The sequence below is a fragment of the Neopelma chrysocephalum genome, unplaced genomic scaffold (assembly GCF_003984885.1).
Source record: "Neopelma chrysocephalum unplaced genomic scaffold, ASM398488v2 Primary Assembly neopelma1_75, whole genome shotgun sequence".
In the NCBI taxonomy this organism is placed as follows: Eukaryota; Metazoa; Chordata; class Aves; order Passeriformes; family Pipridae; genus Neopelma; species Neopelma chrysocephalum.
The window spans coordinates 7,226,097-7,246,432 of NW_020897736.1; the positions used below are offsets into that span (position 1 = coordinate 7,226,097).

General features: G+C 46.0%; 1 protein-coding gene across 2 annotated transcripts in view; it reads right to left on the reverse strand.

Annotated features, from left to right (window-relative positions):
• The window catches only part of FANCI (FA complementation group I), a 24,474-nt gene extending 4,580 nt beyond the window's left edge, over positions 1-19,894 (reverse strand). The window contains exons 1-31 of one of the 2 annotated variants that reach the window (XM_027688390.1): positions 19,754-19,894; positions 19,602-19,674; positions 18,865-18,995; positions 18,309-18,465; positions 18,172-18,229; positions 17,698-17,739; positions 17,286-17,409; positions 16,306-16,391; positions 15,995-16,127; positions 15,663-15,755; positions 15,030-15,166; positions 14,031-14,211; positions 13,417-13,504; positions 12,397-12,527; positions 11,685-11,755; positions 10,667-10,781; positions 10,159-10,281; positions 8,998-9,066; positions 7,648-7,749; positions 6,669-6,851; positions 6,453-6,574; positions 5,891-6,055; positions 5,447-5,626; positions 4,004-4,167; positions 3,510-3,586; positions 2,942-3,058; positions 2,203-2,254; positions 1,513-1,640; positions 1,311-1,379; positions 1,095-1,182; positions 607-788 (exon numbers count right to left, since the gene is read on the reverse strand). In XM_027688390.1, coding sequence (XP_027544191.1) covers positions 607-788; positions 1,095-1,182; positions 1,311-1,379; positions 1,513-1,640; positions 2,203-2,254; positions 2,942-3,058; positions 3,510-3,586; positions 4,004-4,167; positions 5,447-5,626; positions 5,891-6,055; positions 6,453-6,574; positions 6,669-6,851; positions 7,648-7,749; positions 8,998-9,066; positions 10,159-10,281; positions 10,667-10,781; positions 11,685-11,755; positions 12,397-12,527; positions 13,417-13,504; positions 14,031-14,211; positions 15,030-15,166; positions 15,663-15,755; positions 15,995-16,127; positions 16,306-16,391; positions 17,286-17,409; positions 17,698-17,739; positions 18,172-18,229; positions 18,309-18,465; positions 18,865-18,995; positions 19,602-19,674; positions 19,754-19,837 — 3,525 coding nt within the window. In that variant the 5' untranslated portion in view covers positions 19,838-19,894. Of the gene's footprint in view, positions 1-606; positions 792-1,094; positions 1,183-1,310; positions 1,380-1,512; positions 1,641-2,202; positions 2,255-2,941; positions 3,059-3,509; positions 3,587-4,003; positions 4,168-5,446; positions 5,627-5,890; positions 6,056-6,452; positions 6,575-6,668; positions 6,852-7,647; positions 7,750-8,997; positions 9,067-10,158; positions 10,282-10,666; positions 10,782-11,684; positions 11,756-12,396; positions 12,528-13,416; positions 13,505-14,030; positions 14,212-15,029; positions 15,167-15,662; positions 15,756-15,994; positions 16,128-16,305; positions 16,392-17,285; positions 17,410-17,697; positions 17,740-18,171; positions 18,230-18,308; positions 18,466-18,864; positions 18,996-19,601; positions 19,675-19,753 lie in introns of both variants that reach the window. The other variant, XM_027688389.1, reaches the window with a different exon arrangement.
• Positions 19,895-20,336: the final 442 nt, after the last annotated feature.

A 20,336-nucleotide genomic window follows, 5' to 3' on the forward strand; every position in this document is an offset into this window, starting at 1 on the left:
AGTTTCTTCTAGGTATGCTGCTCTCATCCTGTATCCAGGCAGAGCTCAAAGCAGCTCATCCAACAGCGCAGTGGGGAGGGCAGGATTTGCAACAACTATCCCCCACAGTGACTTGCTATATCACATGTCTGCATTCCAGAGCTGTGAGAGAAGAGCTCTGGGGCATTCACCACCTTGTCTCAAAGGAGCTCCACTGGTCTGCTTTCATGGCCCTGTTCCCTCAGGTCCTGCCTCAGGCCTTCAATGGGAATGAGTGGCAAGGGCAGGATTGACGAGTACTGTGAGAACACTGTTAGTGCTGTTCATTCTGGCACAGACCTGCACAAAGGAACCCACAAAATACACTGGAAAAAGCCACTCCAAGCTGTGGAAAGCCAAGTTGAGCTGGAGAGAAGCTTCCCCTTATCTCCACTGGTACAACTATCACTGCTCAGAAAGGTCACGAAATTGAGGGCATGAAAGCCAACAGAATAAGGGCTCAGCTCCTGCAAGAGATCAACAGCCCAGTTCTGAGTGTAGCTGCTGAGGTCACTGTGAGCTTGCTGCAGCAGACGGGAAGAAAGCTTTTAGCTCATAGCCAGCTCACTGTCAGAGGAGCACACTCACGTGTTTGATGAGGGAGGTGAGAATTGTGTATGTCTTGCTGAGGCTTCTCAGCAGTGTGTCCACACAGCTCCCTGCTGGAAGTGCAGTCTGCACCAGCTCATGATAGACTGTCAGCAGAGTTCCCAGCTGCAGAATTACACCTTTCTCCAGAGCCTGGGTTTGGTTTGATGGCTGAGAAGGGTCTTCTAGAAGAAAGAGATGAATACTTGGTGAATGTGTGTCTAATGAATCCTTCTGTGCAGGTGGGAGGCACAAAAGGCCCTCTTTGTGTCCAGTGCACAAAGCACCCATGTGGCACAGGGAAAATAATCACTGTAGGGATTTTGTGACAACACCCTTATCTTACACGGTTCATGTAGAACCAGCTTGAGGGAGAGTTTAACCTGCCCTCAGATGATGCTGTCTTAAAATCCCAAGATACCTTTTTTCCTCTCTGTCTTCATCTGGTTTTGACAAATGTGTAACATTAATAATTGGACTTTTATTACCTGATGTGTTGGACCCCAGACTGGTGAGTTTCTTGATAAGCCAATCCACCTCTTCAAGGACCTTATCCACCTGACCCAGAACCAGCAGCTAAGACAGAAACACCAATAACAAAACAGGTTTTTGGAGGAGTTTGGCACAATGGGAACCTGCAAGCTGTTTGTCACACCGTATCCCTGGACTCTACATGTTGTTCCACACACACTATTTTGACTCACGCAGACAGTGGGGGCTGCAGTCTTGGCATTCACTATGGCAAAATGGCACCGACTCTCCACTTCTATGTCCTGGTCAGAGGAGAGAAAACAAATTCTGGTGAATAAAATTCCAGCTGCTGTCACACAGTTTACACCAGAGATGCACTCAATTCTGCCCTGACAGCACTATGTGATGAAGGGCTAGGCTGCTTCTGCATCACACCTGATCTATGTCTCCCAGGCAAGCGTGGATGTCTTGTGCAAGTTCCCGCAGGAGACTGACCGGGCTCTTGTAGAGAACGTGGACACTGAAGAGCAGAGACAGCAAACCCTTGCAGCAAGAGATATCCTCTGTGGGGAAAAGAAAACAACACATTATCAGTCGCAGAGCTCCCCCAGCTACTTAGGAACACCAGACATCCAGCGAGGGGAAGTCTCAGATTCAGTGCGGATTTAACCGAAATGATCCACAGTAGGTTAAAATCCTATCAAAATACTGCAGTTACAGCAGCAGAGTTCAAAAACATCAGGCATCACATGTAATAGTGCAAGGGGAAGTGTGGCTCACTGGAGCCCTCAGCTCATAGAAAAATTGTGACCAAAAGCACTGAGGAAGTGCAATACAAACTCTGACAAGAATACTGTTTTTCCAGAGTAGAAATCCCGATTTGAGCCTAAGTAACAAGGGAGAAAATTCAGGTGAGTGGCTTCCTTTTCTTCAGCAACACTAATAGTTTTAGTTCTTTCTCTAAGATTCGTGCTAATAACCACAATGTCATGGCAATCTGCCACAGAATGAGACCTGAATGTATCTTAAAGAGGTAAAACCAGGACACACAACAGCAGAGCATCTAAGGGTCTAATATCAGACCTGACACATCACATCTAAACATGCTCCCCAAAGTTTACTTACCAAGAGCATTTTCTTTGCAAACTTTGACTGTCCAAGTCAGGAATTGAAGGAACTACAGAAAAAGAGAAAAGATATCATGACTTCGAAACAGAATTCAAAGCACAATACTACTACTAATAATAAAAATTCAAGACAATGAATCACAGCAAAAGAAGATGAGTGAAGTCTTCTCCTGGCACCCAGCTGTGCTCTATGAAGTTCCACAACAGACACTTAAACTACTAACAAGTGAAAAGCTGAGATCCAGGATGGGAATGGCGATACATTCCCTTGGACAAAGTAACAGCTCCATTTAATTTAAGGTAAATGATGACTCCAGACTTCTGGCACACTTAGTGCAGTTCCTAGCTTGTAAAATTCGGGCACTTTAGAAAATGACTCCTTGCATGGAAGGAATTAGGCACTCAGCCAGTTTGGACTGGACACAAGTCTGCTGGCCTTTTTTGCTTCTATTCCCATGTGGAGACAATACTACAACTAGGCTCTGTTAGGAGTCCCTGCTCAGGCAAACAAATCACTCAGGTGCCCAAAGCCACGATCAGAAGGTGCAGCGGTGGGATGAGAAGAAAACTTGCTCTTAACTGTCCTTGCAGGAGTGCGACAGTAGAACCCTTGAGAACGTAACAAAACCGTTCTTTTGACACATGTGCCTGTAGATCCCAACCCAACCTGATAATCTCCTTCCCACACCTGCAGCTATGACACCCATCCCTGCCACCACATGAAGGTTGTGAAGTACCTGCTGCGAGGCCGGATCCAGGAGTTTGGACAATGTGGAGAGAACTGTGATGAGTGACTGCGTTTCCTTGGCATTGAAGTCATCTTCAGCACTGCTGAGCTGGTTCACCAGGGACCTCTGGTCACAGGAAGGAAAACAGTCCCTGAGTGTGCATATGTGTTGGAGAAGCAAATACCCAGAAGCTGCAGCAGATAAAGGGATCAGCAGCAAGGAGCATAACAAAGAGTATAAAAAGAGGAGTCTTCTAAAGAGCAGGTACTGCTTTTTGTTAGGAGTGCTTACACAGAGGCTGCTTATGACTCAGTATGACTTTTACAATACTCAGATAAGTTTATGCTGCACTGAAGAACATATAGTTCTGTAAATACAGAAGCACTTCCATCCAGCTCTGCACAGCACCCTGAAAAGGCTTTTCTTAGGGATCAGAAACTTTTCTGTACTGGTAATGAATCAGTGCTACAGTTGCTATCACATACTCAACCCTGTGGTCAAGCAAAAGAGAGCTAGCAGTGCTTTCTGCCAGGATTCCAAGTGCTTTGGAACACTTGCAGCACACAGTGGTACTTACCTGAAACTGTCGGATCTGGAAGGCAGCTTTCTCCGTGACATTAATATCCGTTTCTTCTGCGTCACCATCAGTAATATCTGGCAGAGACAGAGAGGTGCAGAAAAAAAGCTAAATGCCAAGAGCAGAATACAGGATTTATTTCCAAAAGTGGGAAAGACTGCAACTGCTCACAGCTAGAGGAGGAATACAGACTGCAGAACCGTGGTGAGCGGGGAAATGTGTTAAAGGCAAACTTCAAATAGATGAATGTTATATCAGACCCCAACTATCCTCTGCTGACAGACTTAGAGCTCTATGAAAGCAGGTAAAGATATCTCTGGAATTTGTGTCTGGTGTGAAAAATCAGTGCTATGAAGCCCACCTTATTACTGACAGACAAGGACCAGACCCCTCTCTCCCTTGTTATGGATAAAGGGTGCTAGGTCCCTACCTGCCCACACCTGGGCTGGAACATGGAGGTCAGAAACCAGAGCAGAATTGTACCATGTGCCTACCCAGGGCTTGCAGAAACTGAGGGATCCTGGCAGTGTACAGGATCTGCACCGTGTTGAAGATCCGCAGCAAACCTTCCAAGCACAGGAGTGAAATGCTTTTTCCCTTCTTCTTCCCTGATTCTTCAACAACAGTGGGAATTGAAGTGTACCTCCACAGCAGAACCCTGTGGGATGAGAGATGAGATTTAGTCCAGTAAAGCTGGATGCACAGGGCAAGAACTAGATTCTACTCTTAGGATTGTATTTTTAATATAACTAAATTGGAAGGTCTTTTTTCTATAGGAAAGTGGTGGGAGAAGAGATCTGGTTTTAAGATTTTATTTCAATGTCAGCAAAACAGCTACTGCATTCTTCCTGCACAGTTAAATAATTTAATTCTTTCCAGGTGCCAAGGGACCTTCCAATCCCATTTCAAGTCCATCTTTATACACTCATTTCTTCCATCCAGCTTTCTTTCTTTCTCAAGCTACCCAAACCCTGACCACTGGTGTCAAACCTGCCAGTGACAAAAAGAGCTTTTCTTTTGGCAGTTTGGATCTATGAAATGTCAGAATTCACTACAGGGCTGTCTATAAATAAAATCAGAAATGTAAAGGCAGGCAAAATAAAAAGCTGTGAGGAAAGCAAAATTGTTTGGCCCAAAGGAGACTTTTCTATTTGTAGGCAAACATCTTTTTCCTGCTCCCCTAAGACCACTTCTTCCCTTTTTTGTTCCCTCTCCTTTCTTCTCATTAGTTCTGTCGCCTGCACAGATGATCTTATTCTATTTCAATGTCCAATCACGCAAAACATGTAGCTCACATGTAGTCCTAATGACTGCAACAAAAATAGCCTCTATTATTTGGGGCGAGACACAAAACCGGCATTATGCATGGCAGGGGTAATTTGCATTTTGTGCTCTCTGCTGACTGGGCTCTGAAAAGACCCCATGCAGATATGACCTAGATTCCAAAAGACATTTACATGGTTCACATTCTTGGATTTCCAAAGGATTAGATGCATGAATGTCTTCCAGCACCTTGCAGAAGTCCTACAAAAAATGTTTTCTAAAGCTTGTGTCCCTCATACATCTGTTTTGTACTGTAGCTCGAAGTGAATTTAAACTTCACTGCATTCCAGAGGCCTCAAGAATCCAGCCTGCAATCATCCTACCTTCTCTGTGACAATGAGTGATGAGCCAAAAGTCAGAGAGGGGCTGAAAATGAGAGTTTGATGGTGTTTGGTTCTTCCAGGCCAAGTACCATTATTAGAGCTGTATCACTCACTGGCACAGAAACCGTAGTGCCTCCACTTGATTTCTCAGGAGCAAAGAAAGGCAATGACCTCAACCCGGGAACAATAACTGTTTGAAACAGTTGTGGACTGCATTCTTCTTTCAAAACCCCGAGACTCAAAAATCCCCAAAATGCATTGCTGATGCCTCCACCTGCCACAGTGACTCACTGCGTGATTTTGCAGAGGTTCTGAAACATCTTCTCCAGATTTTGTCCGTCTGGTCCATCAGTTTGTCCCGTCTCCTCCAGCTGCTGCACCTTCTGCAGAGCTACACTGACAGCATAGCGCAGGAACTCTGTGCTGGAGCGCAGAACTGCCAGGCTCTCCTCATGGCTTTGGGCATTGTCCCTGAGGAACCAAGAGCACTGTCAGAGAACTGGAGATGCACAATAAAAGCTCAGGAATGGCCTATGAGATTCAAAATCCAAATATTTGGATTTACGAATATTCACAAATAAAATCATTGGCTGAACTCAGGGTGGAAGATGTGCTTTGGTAGCTTGTAGTGAACACTTGGAGGGCACAGTTCCACCAGCCTTTCCAAATACACTAACAGACATGGTTTGAATTGATGTCTGGCTCTGCTCCACAGAGGGCTGGACACCTTCTCACCTGAATAGAGCTGTGAGCAGAGTGGATACAAAACCCATGGACAGGAAGCTCCGTGCAGTTTTGTTGCCCAAGGCAGATTTGTTCTTTCCAGCTTTCTCCTTCAGGATTTCAGAGAGTTTGTTGTAACACGTAAACAGGCCTAGGACATCCTCAAACTTGTTTTTACTGCAATGAAGTAGTAGAAAGCATTAGTAAAGAAAATGCAGTCTTGGAGTTTCTCATTTGAAGCTTCAGTTGCCAAATTAAACAGTGACACTCCCTAAATGACGAAACAATGACATATGACATCTTCCCACCTCCCTAACAGTGTATACCTCATCCATTCCTCCTCGACCTGTTCTTCTACAAAATGTCAGATCCCATCTCCCACATCACATGGCATTCAAAAGGAAAACACTCCCCAAGGCTCTGTGAGTGGCTGTGCCACAAGGCACTCACACTCAGAAAACATCACTGATTCTGTCTTTGCACTACCACCCTGTGCCTGCAATGAGGCTGTACTCCAAACAGATGGGCAAACAGCAGCACAGCTAGTGCTGGAGGGTAAGATTCGATGTTTTACCTGAAATTCCCGATGTTGAAATTGTACTCAATCAGAACCTCACAAATTCCCATCACCTGAATGGCATAGATGTTGTTTTTCACACCAACACCAGAAGATAGAGAAAAATCTGCCGATTTATCCTAAGAGGCAAAGGAAACAAGTGAAAAATCTTTTCAAAACCTGACAAGAGCTCAGCATCTTCTTCCACTGAGTCAAACTGAAAATTTGATTTACCAGTTCAAAGTCTTCCAACTCGCTCTTGATCATTCGTCGTGTGACAGATTCGAGCATCTCTTCAAAGTTTTGCTCAAATCCCACATCCTCCTCCTCCTCATCGTCATCCTCAGATCCTTGGCACAGATTCACAGTGCTCTTATACCAGGCAAGACAGTGCTGGATACAGCAGAGCAGATGAGCCTGAAGGAAACAGCCACAGTCACACTCAGCCTGCAAGCTGGAGGTCACTGGTAGAGGTGGACATGGGCCAGACCATTATAGTTGGATGCAAAGAGCTGTAGCTGCCTTCAGAGCTGCCTTGAGTCTCAAGAATATGCCTCATTCCTAGATTGAGGTGGTCAGTAATCCTACACAGAACTACCCAGTTCTTCCTTCAATGTTCTTGCCTAGATGAGATGTACACACTGAACTCCCACTGCTCCCTCCACCCAGCTACCTCAGCTGCTGAAGGAGATCCCAAAGGGACTCTCACTCTAGCTGAAGAGTCTGTTCCATTCCTGCATGTGCTACTGCAGCACAGCACACAAGCTTCCTTAGGGTAAAACAAAGTGATTAATTTGAATTTGTTCCCTTGGAAGTCCAATGAGTTGTTGAAGTCTCATCTCCAACAATTTCAAAGGAGCAAAACCAAAGGGCAGATTCTTCCCCCTGCTACACACACACTGCACAACCACTTTATGTGGAATTAAGTTGAAGGAGGGAAAAAAAACCCCGCAGGGTGAACTCAACAGTCGATAACAGAACTACACTATTCCTACAGCATTTTTCACACAGGTCCCCATAACCACTGTGCTAGTGGAGCTCTAATAAATAGCCTGAGGCAGGGGTGAGATGCCCAGCTCTGTTGTCATTTAAAGAATCGCTCCAGGCTAGAAGAAGCTGAAGAAGCACAAGGTATTCAGCTCATGTAGCAGGACAACTAAAATGCTATGTAACAGATGAGCTTGCAGCTGTGGCCTGGCAATATAGCTCTTACCAGTGGTTCTTGCAGAAAGATTTGATCTCCTTGAGCCATAATACATCCTTCCAGTTTCAGTGGAGGCAGGAGGTCTGGCTGGGGCAAGTAATATTGCTTTATCTGTCACAGAAAACAAGAAATAAAAATAACTAGTTACTTGGTAACTGAGCCTCTTAGGATGTTTGAAAATAGAATACAGTAGTCTTTGTACCCCACTTTAAAGAGCAAAAGCTGGCACTGCAATAATGGGACACTACAAATACGTGAGCCATGTCATCTGCTCTACTGGTGATTTAAATACCTTCTTGAGTTCTTCGTGTACCTCTCAGCCAGGACACGTCACTGCCCTAAAATAATCTGACCACTTGCTGGTGTGTTGCCCCAACATGTAACACCACTTGCACTCCACCAGCAGTGCTACCCATCCTTTCAACAGTGAGGATCAACAGCTGCTGCTGCTGCTGCTGCTGCCCTGAGCACCTGAGTGCCCTGTTCTGGCACCCACCTTCCTGGCCTAAGGGTACAGACAGTTGTGGAGGCTACACTTGGCATGAAAACAAACCCGTGAGACCATGCTTGCACCAATTCCTGGCTGTTTGGCACCACAGGAAAGATATATGCTCTGAGTACTGATACAGAACCAAATAGGAGAAGTTATAGATGTATAATGATGCCATAAAATTTTATACATTTACACCAACTTCCTGTTAAGTGCCCTCTGCTACCCAAAAGCTGTCTTAGCTCTGTTCATGTTCCTTTCCCAGACCCTGTACTGTCATGGGAAAGCTGGAATTAGTCAGCATGAACTCTATGGATGATTAAAGGGAAGAAAATTACTTGTCTCAAAGAAAGCACAGCCTGTCCAATGGATTGGGGAAATGTGATTGTCTTGTTGCCATGAGCAACACTGCTGGGGGATGAGTTAATCCTCCCAGATCCTACATGGACTTGGGTATTCTCCCCATGGGAGGACAGCAATAATAATTACTGTGTCAGCACACATCCTTAGGGAAGTATGGGAGGGTAACTGCTGTGCACTGCTAAGGAACAGGGAGAGCACAAAGCACTTCTCCAGGCTCACACTTCCCACATGACCTAAGAACTGAAGGGTTGGAAAGGGCTCCAAGAGATCCTTCCTCTTCCACCCTGTGACAGGTTATGAACCAGTCTCCAGATGTTTACCTAGCCTGCTCTTTCAACATAGCAGGGATTTGAACACCTCCTTAGGGCAGTGTCGCAGCACTTAAACATGTTTCCAGTGTATGGGAGAACTACTTTCCCCAATATTTAACCTGAATTGTTTGCTGTGCTGGTTGCAGTGCAGAATTCTTAGAGCCCCTTACAGCCCCACCACGGAGCGGTATTTACCTGGGACAAGAGTGTTTCCATTATGGAGCTGGCCAGCTGGGAGTTCCTGCGAAGGACATCATAAAAACCCTGTAGACAGGAAGGAAGGACAAGTGGGCTGACACAACACAGAAAATGAACCACAGGCACAATAAGTTGGTGTCATAAGACAGCAATGACACTTTGGCACTGCAAGGAACCATGAGGAAGTAACAATGTGCTCAGTGTACAACTCCATACCTGGCAAAGCAAAGGCACCACAGAAAGAAGGTATGAATCAGAAAGAGTACGAATTTCCTCACAGGGCCCCTCTCACAAGCTGTATCTCCCTAGCAGCGGTGGCATCAAGCCCAGAGTGACTTTCACTGCTATTTAACACTAGCACTAGATCCAACTTCAAACTGTGAAATCCTGCTTCAAAGGCAAAACAAGCCAGTGGGGAAACTGTAGGAGGCAACAAATCCTGCCGACTGAGAAAACTCAGTGGATGGATAAAGCAAGCACTCAAGTTTTCTAGCAACAGTGACAAACCCATCTAAAACTTGCAGCTCACCAAAGGTCAATCCAACCAAGTCAAGAAGGAAACAAAATCTCTCTGACCTGGACTGTTTTTTTTTTTCCTCAAGGTAGTACCCCACAGTTATATATCACAGTTATACACACTCAAGAATGGCCCCTTATAACAGGCCACTTGTCACAGGAGATCTAAGGGACATCCAAGCTTTTACAGAAACTTGGAAAGGAAGAGGAGAAAAGACAGTCTCTAAGGAAGTTTCTCCATACTCTACAGTCAGGGTTTTCTTTGGAGCCCATAATTAACTCTCAACAGCTCCACATCTATCCAATGCCTTTATACCACTCCTCCTCACTGGGCATCAAACACATCTCCCTTTTCCCAGGCCACACCATACAGGAAGACAGACTTTGATGCATTTTTGCTCTTAAGCAATGCATGAGCTGAGGAAGATACATCAACATGTCCTTGGGCTTATAATAGTCCAAACTAAAAAGAAGCAGAAGGATTGAGAAAAAAACCAGTCTTTGGTACACATGTCCCAAGAAGAACATAACTGAGCTGATAGGCTGTTTTCCACAATAATGTGATCATTATTTACCTGTGGCTGCAGCAGAACCTGACTCCAGAAGAGCTGTTTAAAAGGAGACTGAAAAAACCATGTTTACCTCATATAACATGAGTCGAACATCCGCTTGCTGGCTCAAACATCGCCTCAGGCTGCCCAGGATTTCAAGGCAAAAGGCCTCATTAGCTGCAGAATTATAGCAGGCATGAACATCTGCCTGGATCTGAGAGGGAATATTAGTCACATTATACTTGGTATATTCTCAGATATCACAACACAGAAGCAAGGTGATAAAAAGGTCTGGCCCCTGAACAATCACTGAAATAGTCCTTAGTGTGCTTCCAGGCTCCTTATCATCCTCACAGAGCAGTGGGGATGCTCCCCAGAATATTTCCTGCTGTAAGAGAATGACTCTGAGCAGCAACGTCCCTAAACCAGCTCCTCTTTGCACATTGCACCTCCCAAAGCTTTCCTTCCAGTTCTAATCCTTACTGAAGTTGTATTTCCATTTTGGGGAAACACTCCCCTCTTGAGTTTTTTCAAACAGTGCATGTTAGACACGAGACTGTCTCATATGTTCACAGCAAGAACTGCAGAACAGCACTTACCTGAGTGGCACCAATGGCCTGGCTGCACTGGGAAGAGGACAAGCTGCCCAGAACCTTAAAATTCCTTAACAGAAGCAAAAATCCAGCGACTGCAGCTTTACGAGCATCGAGCTGCCTGGGAATTGGGGTACGAAAGAGAAACATAAGGAAAACACGGAGGCAAGAAGCTCAGAAGTAAATACAAGATCAACTCAGCAATGAAAAAAAGACCACAAATATGGAGTGACTGGGCCCAGTAGAACTGTATTTCCCCAAAGGGCAGCACAGTCCCAAACAGTCAAGAGCTTGGCAATTTGTTGGGAACTCCCTTGCTTTACACTCCCACAATATTCAATTCCCTTTCTGTCCTTGCAATGCTCACACTGAGGGAGAGCCCCAGGCCAAGACCCAAGTATTAAATGTCCCTTGAAAGCTGAAATGGGAGAGTCTTACAGACTTCAGAGTAGAAAAACTCCTAACAAAAACCTGGTGTTTTTCTTTGCTCACAGAAATCCCAGGTCTTTCCCAAGACCAAGTCCCTTGCCTTGAATTATAATCCTAAATTCTGAATTCTGTATTCATAAACAGGCAGCCACTGCCCAACAAAATCCACAGTCACAGCAGGATGGTTTGCTCAAAGCATTACCAAGATAACAAGGCTCTACCACTCTCTACCACCGTGTAAGGGATCAGAGGGAAGGTGGCAGCTCAGCATTGTGATCAGTGGTTCCTTCCAGACTCTCCCTAGCACCTGGATGTACTCAGCTGTGTAGACACATGTTGGAATTGGTTTTAATTTTGCCTGCTTATTTGGAGCTCCCAACAGCTTTCTGAATTTGCAAAGCCCATTCAGCTGGGGCTTGGTTCAGTAGAGCTGTGACTGTATTATAGTCCTAGGACAAAGGGATAGGAGATGTCACCATCTAGTTATGGAAGAACACAGTAAGAAGACACTTAGCCAAAACAAAAAAAATATTTCTGCTCCAAAGCCACAAATGAGTTGTAGAAATTTTTTCAAAGCATCCCCTTCCCAGCTTACCTGGAAAAAATAGCTTTTTGGAGAACAAGTATCAGGGAGTCCCTCACCGACATGCTGACTTTGAGCAGAGGCTGAAAAGGAAAATAACCTTTGGAGAGAAAAGCACTAAGGCATGCCAAGCCCTTGGGGCATATGAGCTCATCTTCCTCAGGCCCATCTGGCCCTGCATTTCCAACACTGTCGTCAGTACAGTAGGAGACCCAAAACGTTTTAAAATAGAAAAGGAAACCCATAGAGCTGTAGCAGTGAGACACTTTAGCAGGTGAGTGAGGACACAGTGCAAGGCTTGGGAAAAGAAATGTTATCCCCAGGTTGGGCAAAGCAGGTAAAAGTTTAACACCAGGGCAATATCTCTGCCCAGTCAAAGAGAAATACTGACATGGAGCTTGGAAGAAGAAAAATCAACATGACAGCTACAGCTGTTCAGCTAAACACTGTATACTTAGTTTTCTACAGGGTGCAGCATCTGGGCATCTTCCAGATGAAAGGTCAGCATAGAGCAGTTTCGGTCCCACGCCAGACCACACCATATGCTTTTTGCTAGAGGGCACATGCAAATCCATGCTTGAAGAACAGCTCCATGCTACACCACAGCACAGGATGAAGGCTTATTTTATAAGGAGGGTTATCAGATCATGCATATAATTGTGGCCCAGAGCTGTCGCTGAAACTAAACTAGCAAGGGTATTCATGGAGGAATGCAAAGCTTTACCTGCACTGCCCGGAGGAGCCCTTGCACTGTGTCGATGGGCAGAAAGGATAAGTTGTCAAAGGTCTCTGTGACTTTGGAGGATGAAGTCTGAAGCACAAGAGGAGCTGACACAACAATATTGGACAGCAACTCTGAAAAATAAAAGGACAAAAGGAGCAGCTGATGCCAAGGGGCCAGAAAAGTCTGAGCAAAAGATGTCTGTAGAGCTAAGAATTACAGATTAATTGAAGACCTTCCATTACACAGAGAGGTCGTGACGGGATGAGCTTCGAAAACCTGAGCTCTGCTGCAGGCACCAAGTGCAAAACTCTCCCAGCCTGGCTGAAGGGCCTCACCCCACCAGAGGGCACTGAGGTGTAAGAGAAAAGGTTGCAGCACAGATATCTCGGCAGCCCCAGTGGCTCCCAAGCACTTGCCCAAGGACAAGGAGGAAGGCATGGCTAGGAATGTGGAACAGGTTACTGACTGATGGCACGGACTTTCTGTGCGTCAGCTGTTCCATGGCAACTGCCTGCAAACGTGTTTTTCACCTGTGATGAATGCAAGGTAATCTGATGCAGCTGAAACCTCAGTAAGAGAAGGAACAACAGATTTTCTTGGCTTCAGGTCATTTCAGCAGCAGCTTCAGAAACCCAACCACATCCTGGGCTGCACCAAAAGCAGCGCAGCCAGCAGAGTGAGGGAGGTGGTTCTGCCCCTTCACTCCACTCTGGCGAGACCCTCCTGGGAGTACTGTGTCCAGCTCTGGGGTCCTCAACACAAGAAGGACATAGATGAGTGGGTCCAGAGCAGGGGCACAAAAGTGCTTAGAGGGCTGGAGCACCTCTGCTATGGAGACAGGCTGAGAGAGTTGGGGTTGTTCAGCCTAGAGAAGAGAAGACTCTGTGGAGACCTTGTTGCAGCCTTTCGGTACTCAAATGGGGCTTCTAACCCAAACCATTCTATGATTCCCTAACATGTTCTGAGGAGCTATGTTGTGACTGCCCACAGAGCAGGGCACGTTTCTCCCTTTCCTGTTACCTATGAAGTGGGTGACAGGAGATGCTGCTTTTGTGAGGACTCTGTTCAGGACCTGCTCAAGAATTTCACTTCTGATGGGCTCATGAACCTGAAATGAGAAAGAACAATAAATAAAAGTCAAAACTACATAAAGATATTCCCATACCTCACAAGACAGGTAAGCTGGGCTGGTCACCAGAAGTCCCTTTCAGATAAATCCACACAGATCAATTCAGATTTCACCCCAGGACAATCAGACCCAGCACATCAGAGAGGCACAGTCAAAACATAATGGGGCAAATTGTCTGTGGGATGCAAATTTACCAACTCAGTGAAGAAGAATGGGTTTCAATCCCACCTTGTCAGATTTTATTTGTACCTCTGATTTTCTCTACTTTCTCCGTAGTTTCTTGGAAACTGTAATGGAGATTACACAAGTACCATAGTAGCTGGAACAGAGGAGGATTAGGTCTTTATGAGGATGGCCTCTTCCAGCTGGGGAGGGCCAAATAGGAGACTAATGTTTGCAAAACACTCATGATGGATACAGCAGGCAAGGTTTTGACACCATTTACCAAGAGAGAATAAGAACAGAGTTCCCTCCCTGCTCAAAACCTCTCCAAAACATACACTACCTTAAATGTTTCCAGCAGGATACTTGCTCCCAGTTTGCAAGCCTGCTGGGCTGGCATTTTTGAAAGGCCATAACTGGTATCAGCAGCTTTTCCTCCAAAGGGCTTTTTTGGTTCGTATGATTCCATCAGGCTGAAGCCGAGATCCACCAGGCCCTGAGTAACGTGGTCCCAGCCAAATGCACTGAAGGAAACATTAAATGGATCAGGGAAGAAACAACTTAGTCACAGTAAAGTTTAGATTAGAGCAGTCTGAGGTAAAAATCTTCTGCAGTCAGCCCAGGTTGCAAAGCAGCAGTGAGAGACACGTGATGACAGCAGGGAGGATGACATCCCTCACAACTCTGTGACTGTCTTTAGGCTGAGGGACAGGTGCTCAGCACAACACCTTCTGCAGTCCTGGTTCTCCATCAGACTTCCTTTCCAGCTCAAAGGCTTCCTTGCTATGGGGAATGATGTGCACTCAGGTTTGATCTGAACATAACAGCAGGTCACAGTCAGGGTGCACAAGTATCCTACTGATCACAAGATCTTCAAGTTGGAGAGAAAGACAGAAGAGGAATGCCTCCCATCAAACTAAAGGACAGCTGGTGACAGACCAGAGCTATCCCACAACATGTTTAAAGGACTAACCATGTGGGGGATGAAAACAGAGAACATATCCCTCATGCCTTGATTGGAACACAAACTACAGCCAGCAGCATGACTCACACTGTAAGTGTTTCAGTAAGAAAAACAGATCAGGTCCTGATTAGTTTAGTCCTTTGTACCACCAGATTCTGAGATTTAAGGTAAAAGGAGCAGATTTGTACAGCTATATTTTGTTGCTTTTTTTTTTTAATTCACCAACATAAAACTGGGATAAAAACTTTGGATTTTGACACTGATCCCTGCCAGCACATGGTATTTGGTATTTAGCATCCCAGAGTATTTTAGCAAGGCTGAAACTCTCCCCCCTCCCAAAGCCCACTGAATGTTCTGCAGCACGTGGCAACAACTCACCTATTTTTCACCACTTCCAGAATTACAGCGCTTACATCATATTGTTGAGGAAACAAATCCTGCAGAAACTTGGAGGCCTGAAGGAACTGCAGGTCCTTGCAGCTTCTTGTGATTGATGTTTTCAAGAAATCAAATATCTGGAACATAAAATCATTAAGTGTGAGGAAATGATCTTTGAAATGGGACCTGTATAGTCTTGGGTACGTTCCAGCAAGAGCACCGGCCAGGGCACAAGTTCCAGTACTGCCTGCCAAAAATCTCCACTCACTTCTTTTTCAGGACAAATACACTAGCCTCATTAAGTGCTTCAAGGAGGGTAACCTGCTGCCAGATGCTTTTCATGTGGCCAACACAGAGCCAAAACATTAGAAAAAGAAGACTGCTTTTCTTCTCATCCTAAAATACCAACCCTCAAGAATCACTACTCCGGAAAACTGTGATATTGCTCTGGGGTCTTTTCTAGTGTTCAGTAAAGTACAGCATACCAATGATCTAACTGCCTCCCCACGAGCATCCTGAAGCCATTTTAAGCCTATTCTGATGGGACTACTACCTAACCAGGCTTCCTTTCCTTTACAAGGAGCACAGAGTGCATCCCCATGGAAGTTCTCTGCAAGTTTATGACCCACATACCTGCTCTTGCAGTCTGTGTTTTACAGCAACCGACAGCAGAAGAGCCACGCTGAAGGGACACAGGGCTCTACCAGGGTCCTTCTGCTGCTCAGTCTAGAAAACAGCAAGGAACAGTCAGAAAGCTTGTTATCTTCGACTGAAGTGTCCTGCAAGTTCAGGAAGCCATCAGGTACGTGTCTCTTCAAACATATCACAACACTTGTTAAAGAGAACGTGACCGTCATCATCAAAATTATTAAATCCCCTCTCCAGGTAACCAACTAAGTTTTAAAAACCTTGCTTCAACATCTTCAAGAATAGCACCAATAGAAAATGGCTCCATCCTGCCATACCCTCAGATGTCTGATTAGTTCCTCCCCCAGGTCCTGGTCCAGGTTGATGACAGAAACAATGTGGAGAATAACGGTGCCTTCCACGTGGCGGAGCTGGTCCAGGGGCATTGTGGCTACCTCAAGGTCTGCTGACCTGTAAGTTTTATCAGAAAAAAACCAAGCCAACCAAAGGCATAAATAATTTCTTATGGATCCAGGAGGACGTATTTGTTCAAGGTTTAACAATTCAAATTCAAGGAACCTTGGACAGGACCAGGGTGACTACAAATACCCAGGTAGTAAAGAAAGGGGATACCAGAGCAGGAACTTACTGTGGTACCCTCTGTTCTTCCTTCTGTCTCTTATCCAGCTGATTGAAAAAACTGATGATTCCTTCCAAAACAGTCTTCTTACTGCCCTGCAAGACAGAACATTACACTAAGCCATTGCAGGGCCTGCAGTATCCCAGAGAATTACACTCTATTCCCACAAATATCATGGTATCCTTCATTTCCCTCCATAAATTGTTGAGGCAGGGGAGGACTCCTGTGTGGCTCATTTTCAGAGTTCCAGTTTGCATATTTCTTTTGACTGCACTTATTGAAGAGCTGGAAGAAACTCAAGCTTTCAGATGCTCTGACTGCCTTTTTTTCTTTTTTTTTTGAAGTTGTTACTAATTAGAAAGGATCCTTTATGTTTTAATCAATTGAGAAGGCTTTCAAACTCCTAACTTTAAATTTAACAATACATTTTGGCCAGGGGACTCAAATGACCTCCTATAACACACATATAATTTGTCTTTGACTGGATCATTTTGGCACTGACTCGGTCACAAATGAAGTAAGCAAAGAGGCAGATCACCCTGTCAAAGGGCAGAGATGTCCTGTGCTCTGGAGGAAGAGCACAGGAGATTACACATTTCCATGTACAAGTCAGACTACAGCCCAGAAGACAGTCACACTGCATGAACTATTATTATAGTGTGCAGATCACAGAAAGTGAGCAAAACCACACTTGAGAACAATGAAAAAACCAATCCTCTCTGCTGTCTGCTAGGTCTCTGCTCATCCCTTATTTCCCAAAGGTTTCCTTCTTTTCCCACAAGGAAGATCAAGATCCTTTCTTTCTCTGAGCAGTCAGCTTCTTCAGGCCAAAGGCAGTTAGAGAAAATCTACTGATGTCTCGCTCTGTCCCTACAGCATGGTTTGGGAACAATCAGAATCCCTGTCCAAATCCAGCCTATAGATTAGTCTGGACATTTTTTTTCTGATGGTATAAGCTTAGAGGAAATCCAGCTCCCATGAGCTTTTACCTTTGCAGAAAGCAGCAGCAGCTGATAGACCAGAGGGGGAATTTCCTGCAGGTCTAATTTGGAGAACATCCTAAGGACCTTTTCAACCACAAACTGCAGCTCCTCTCCTGATAGTGGAATATCCCTGTTGAATCAAAGATTCTTATTCATTAATATATTGTTAATTTTCCAAGGCTCACTCACACATGGAAACAAAACCACAATGACATGCCCAGCCCTTGGGACGTGCCTGCACAGCCGTGTTTTGAATCCACATGGATCTGGTGTGGATGTCCATCGACCAACCATCCATGGGGCTGTACCTGCTATGGTCAGACCTCCTTTTCCTACTTGCCCCAAACTACATGTTAAACAGGACAAGGACATGACCACAGCACAAGGCAGTGTTGATGCTGAAGGGAAAAAGAATTACCTGAACATGTTGGCAAGATGTATTACACACTGAGGATCCCACCTGGTGAAACAAAGGTACGTTGGAAGACTGAGAGCAAGCAGGATTATCATTTAGCTCTTTCCTCCTACACAATTATTCAATGTCACCATTTCCCTGTTACATTCTGATACTAAGATTAGAAGTCAGATTTCCAACAGAACTCATCAGCACCACCCTAACCACCCACATTTACAATGGTTCTGAACCACCCCAGCCCTTACAATAACAAATACCAAGAAAAGAATACAAACAAGCACTTCTGAGACCAGTGCATGCAATGGTCTCACCAGATCTGGGAACAGGGTGCTCCCTTGCCTTCCCAATCAGAGAAGACGCTGCCACAGAGGGCACAGATTCAAAGATGACAGAACACACAGCTCATGGTGATGCCTTTTTCAAAACAATGAAACACAATGTTTTGCCACATGACTAAGAGCTGGCAGATGTACTTACTTGCTGGAGCAGAGGGTATTTATCAGCTGCTTCTTAAACTCTTCCCCATTCAGTTCACCTGAAAAACCAAAAGTCTTGGGAGCTGGCTCCAGAGGAAGGGAGGACAAGGTGCAGGAGAAGCAGCTGATGGGGGTTACCTTTCCCATAAGCCAGGCTCTCCTTCGAACTGGCCAGTACAGTGAGAACAGTGGAAAACAGCTCCAAGGATTTCCCGTTAGAGAGGCTGCCGCCTTTAATAACATCAACAAACAGGTTGGCAAGCTCAGCCAATGCGTGGCCTGGCAGCTGGCGGGCCTGGGAGGACATGCAACAGGAAAGAGCCTGAGGCTGTGCACAGAATTCCACGTATACATCCAAACTGTTACCAAAAACCAGCTGAAGACAACATTTCTCACAGTGAAATGCTCCCCTTAAATGGGAATTTAGCCCTGAGTTCCCTGGTTTGTTTGCCCTTTACAGAACAGAGCAGTAAATCAAGATGATGTGATTATAGGTTTGGAGTTTTTAAGATTAAATATCCAAAGATAATCAAATTCACACACAGAACAAATTCCAACACCAGCTAACTTAGTCCATGGAACATTTGTGGAAAGGACACAACTCATTTTCCTCAGTGGCTTAGTGAAGTATCTCAATCCACATATAAAATGATACCCAGCAGAGCCCAGAAAAGCCAGCCTAAAGGAGCTTTACCTCCAGCATCAGCAGTCCTATGATTTCAGACACCTTGCCCAAATGTAGGTCTCCTGACTCCACTAGTGGGACGCAGTGCTTGTAAACCTGGAGTCTCCTGAGAACACCACTTCGCTGAGAGCAGGGGGAGCCTTATAGCAAGCAAATAATAGAGAGGGCAGAATAGGAAAAAAAAGTTATGCAAGTAACAACATGTTGCTAAACTACAGGAAATCAGCAGGGATAAACTGTCACCTGACTGCAACTCCCTATTTTATCTATCTGACAAAACAAATAAAAACGAATAATAAAAATAGTAATTAAAAAAACCCAAATAATAAAAAAAAACCAGAGCACAGAAAATGAGAATCTCTTGGATAAAGTAGTCAAAGCACTCAACACTGTTATCACACCCTGTGGCTCACTCAACCTGATGCCAGATATAAGGAACTGTCAAAATGTCAAGAAGAACCAGCCTGGTAATGCGGTTTTCAGCTGGCCAGCTCAGTCCTACTCCAAGGTATCCAAGTGCTCCCAAAATAAATCCCACTTATCACAAGCTCATTACAACTCTATTAGTCCAGTCTGCTATCTGCTGTGTTTTTTCGGGTGTCTTGTTTCCCTGTGACAGCCCTGACGAGTGGGTTTTTACCACAAAAGAGACACTTCCATGTGCTGTTCAGCACTGGCTGCACCCACCTGTGTTGTGAGTAGCGCTGGAGCCGCAGCCCCCTGAGAGCAGCTCAGACATCACCCACCTTTGAAGATCCCTCTCAGCAGAGCCGCCGTCTCCCTGCCCTTCAGCGCCTGCCTGGTCACCATCTCGCCCAGCTGCAAGAGAAGGGGACGCTGTGAGCCGCCCCCCGCCCGCGGCGCTGCCCGGGCGGCGCATCCCTCGCTCCCCGCGCACCTCGGCCTCGCCCAGGCTCTGCAGGGCCTCCTGCAGCCGCTCGGGGCCCTCCTCGGCCGCCAGCGACAGGATGCGCTGGGCCATGGGGACAAGGAACCGCCCGGGACCCCTCGGGCCGCGACTCCGTCACCCCGAAATTCCCGCCCGGAAGCGCCCGCGCGTCACCCGGGAAACAGCTCCCGCCCCCGGCGCGCGCTTCCCTTCCCGCCCGGGCCGCCCGGGGGACCGCGGGTTCGAGTCCCGCGGGGCGCGGTGTCACAGGATGGGTCAGGTGCGAAGGGACCGCAGTGGGGTCATATGGCCCAACCCCCCTGCTCAGGCTGGGTGGTCCCAATGGTCCCTGTCATATATACCACAGGGTTGTGTCCAGACGGTTCTGGAACATCTCCAGCGAGGGAGACTCCACAACCTCTCTGGGCAATCTGTTCCCAGTGCACGGTCACCCGCACAGCAAAGTTGATGGAGCTGAAGAAGTATGGAGTGGGGTGCAGGCACGTGGGGTGCAGAGCGGGGTGCTGGGTGACATGGGGTGCAGGCACGTGCGATGGGCAGCTTGGGAGGGGGGGCAATGAGGCGCTTGGCA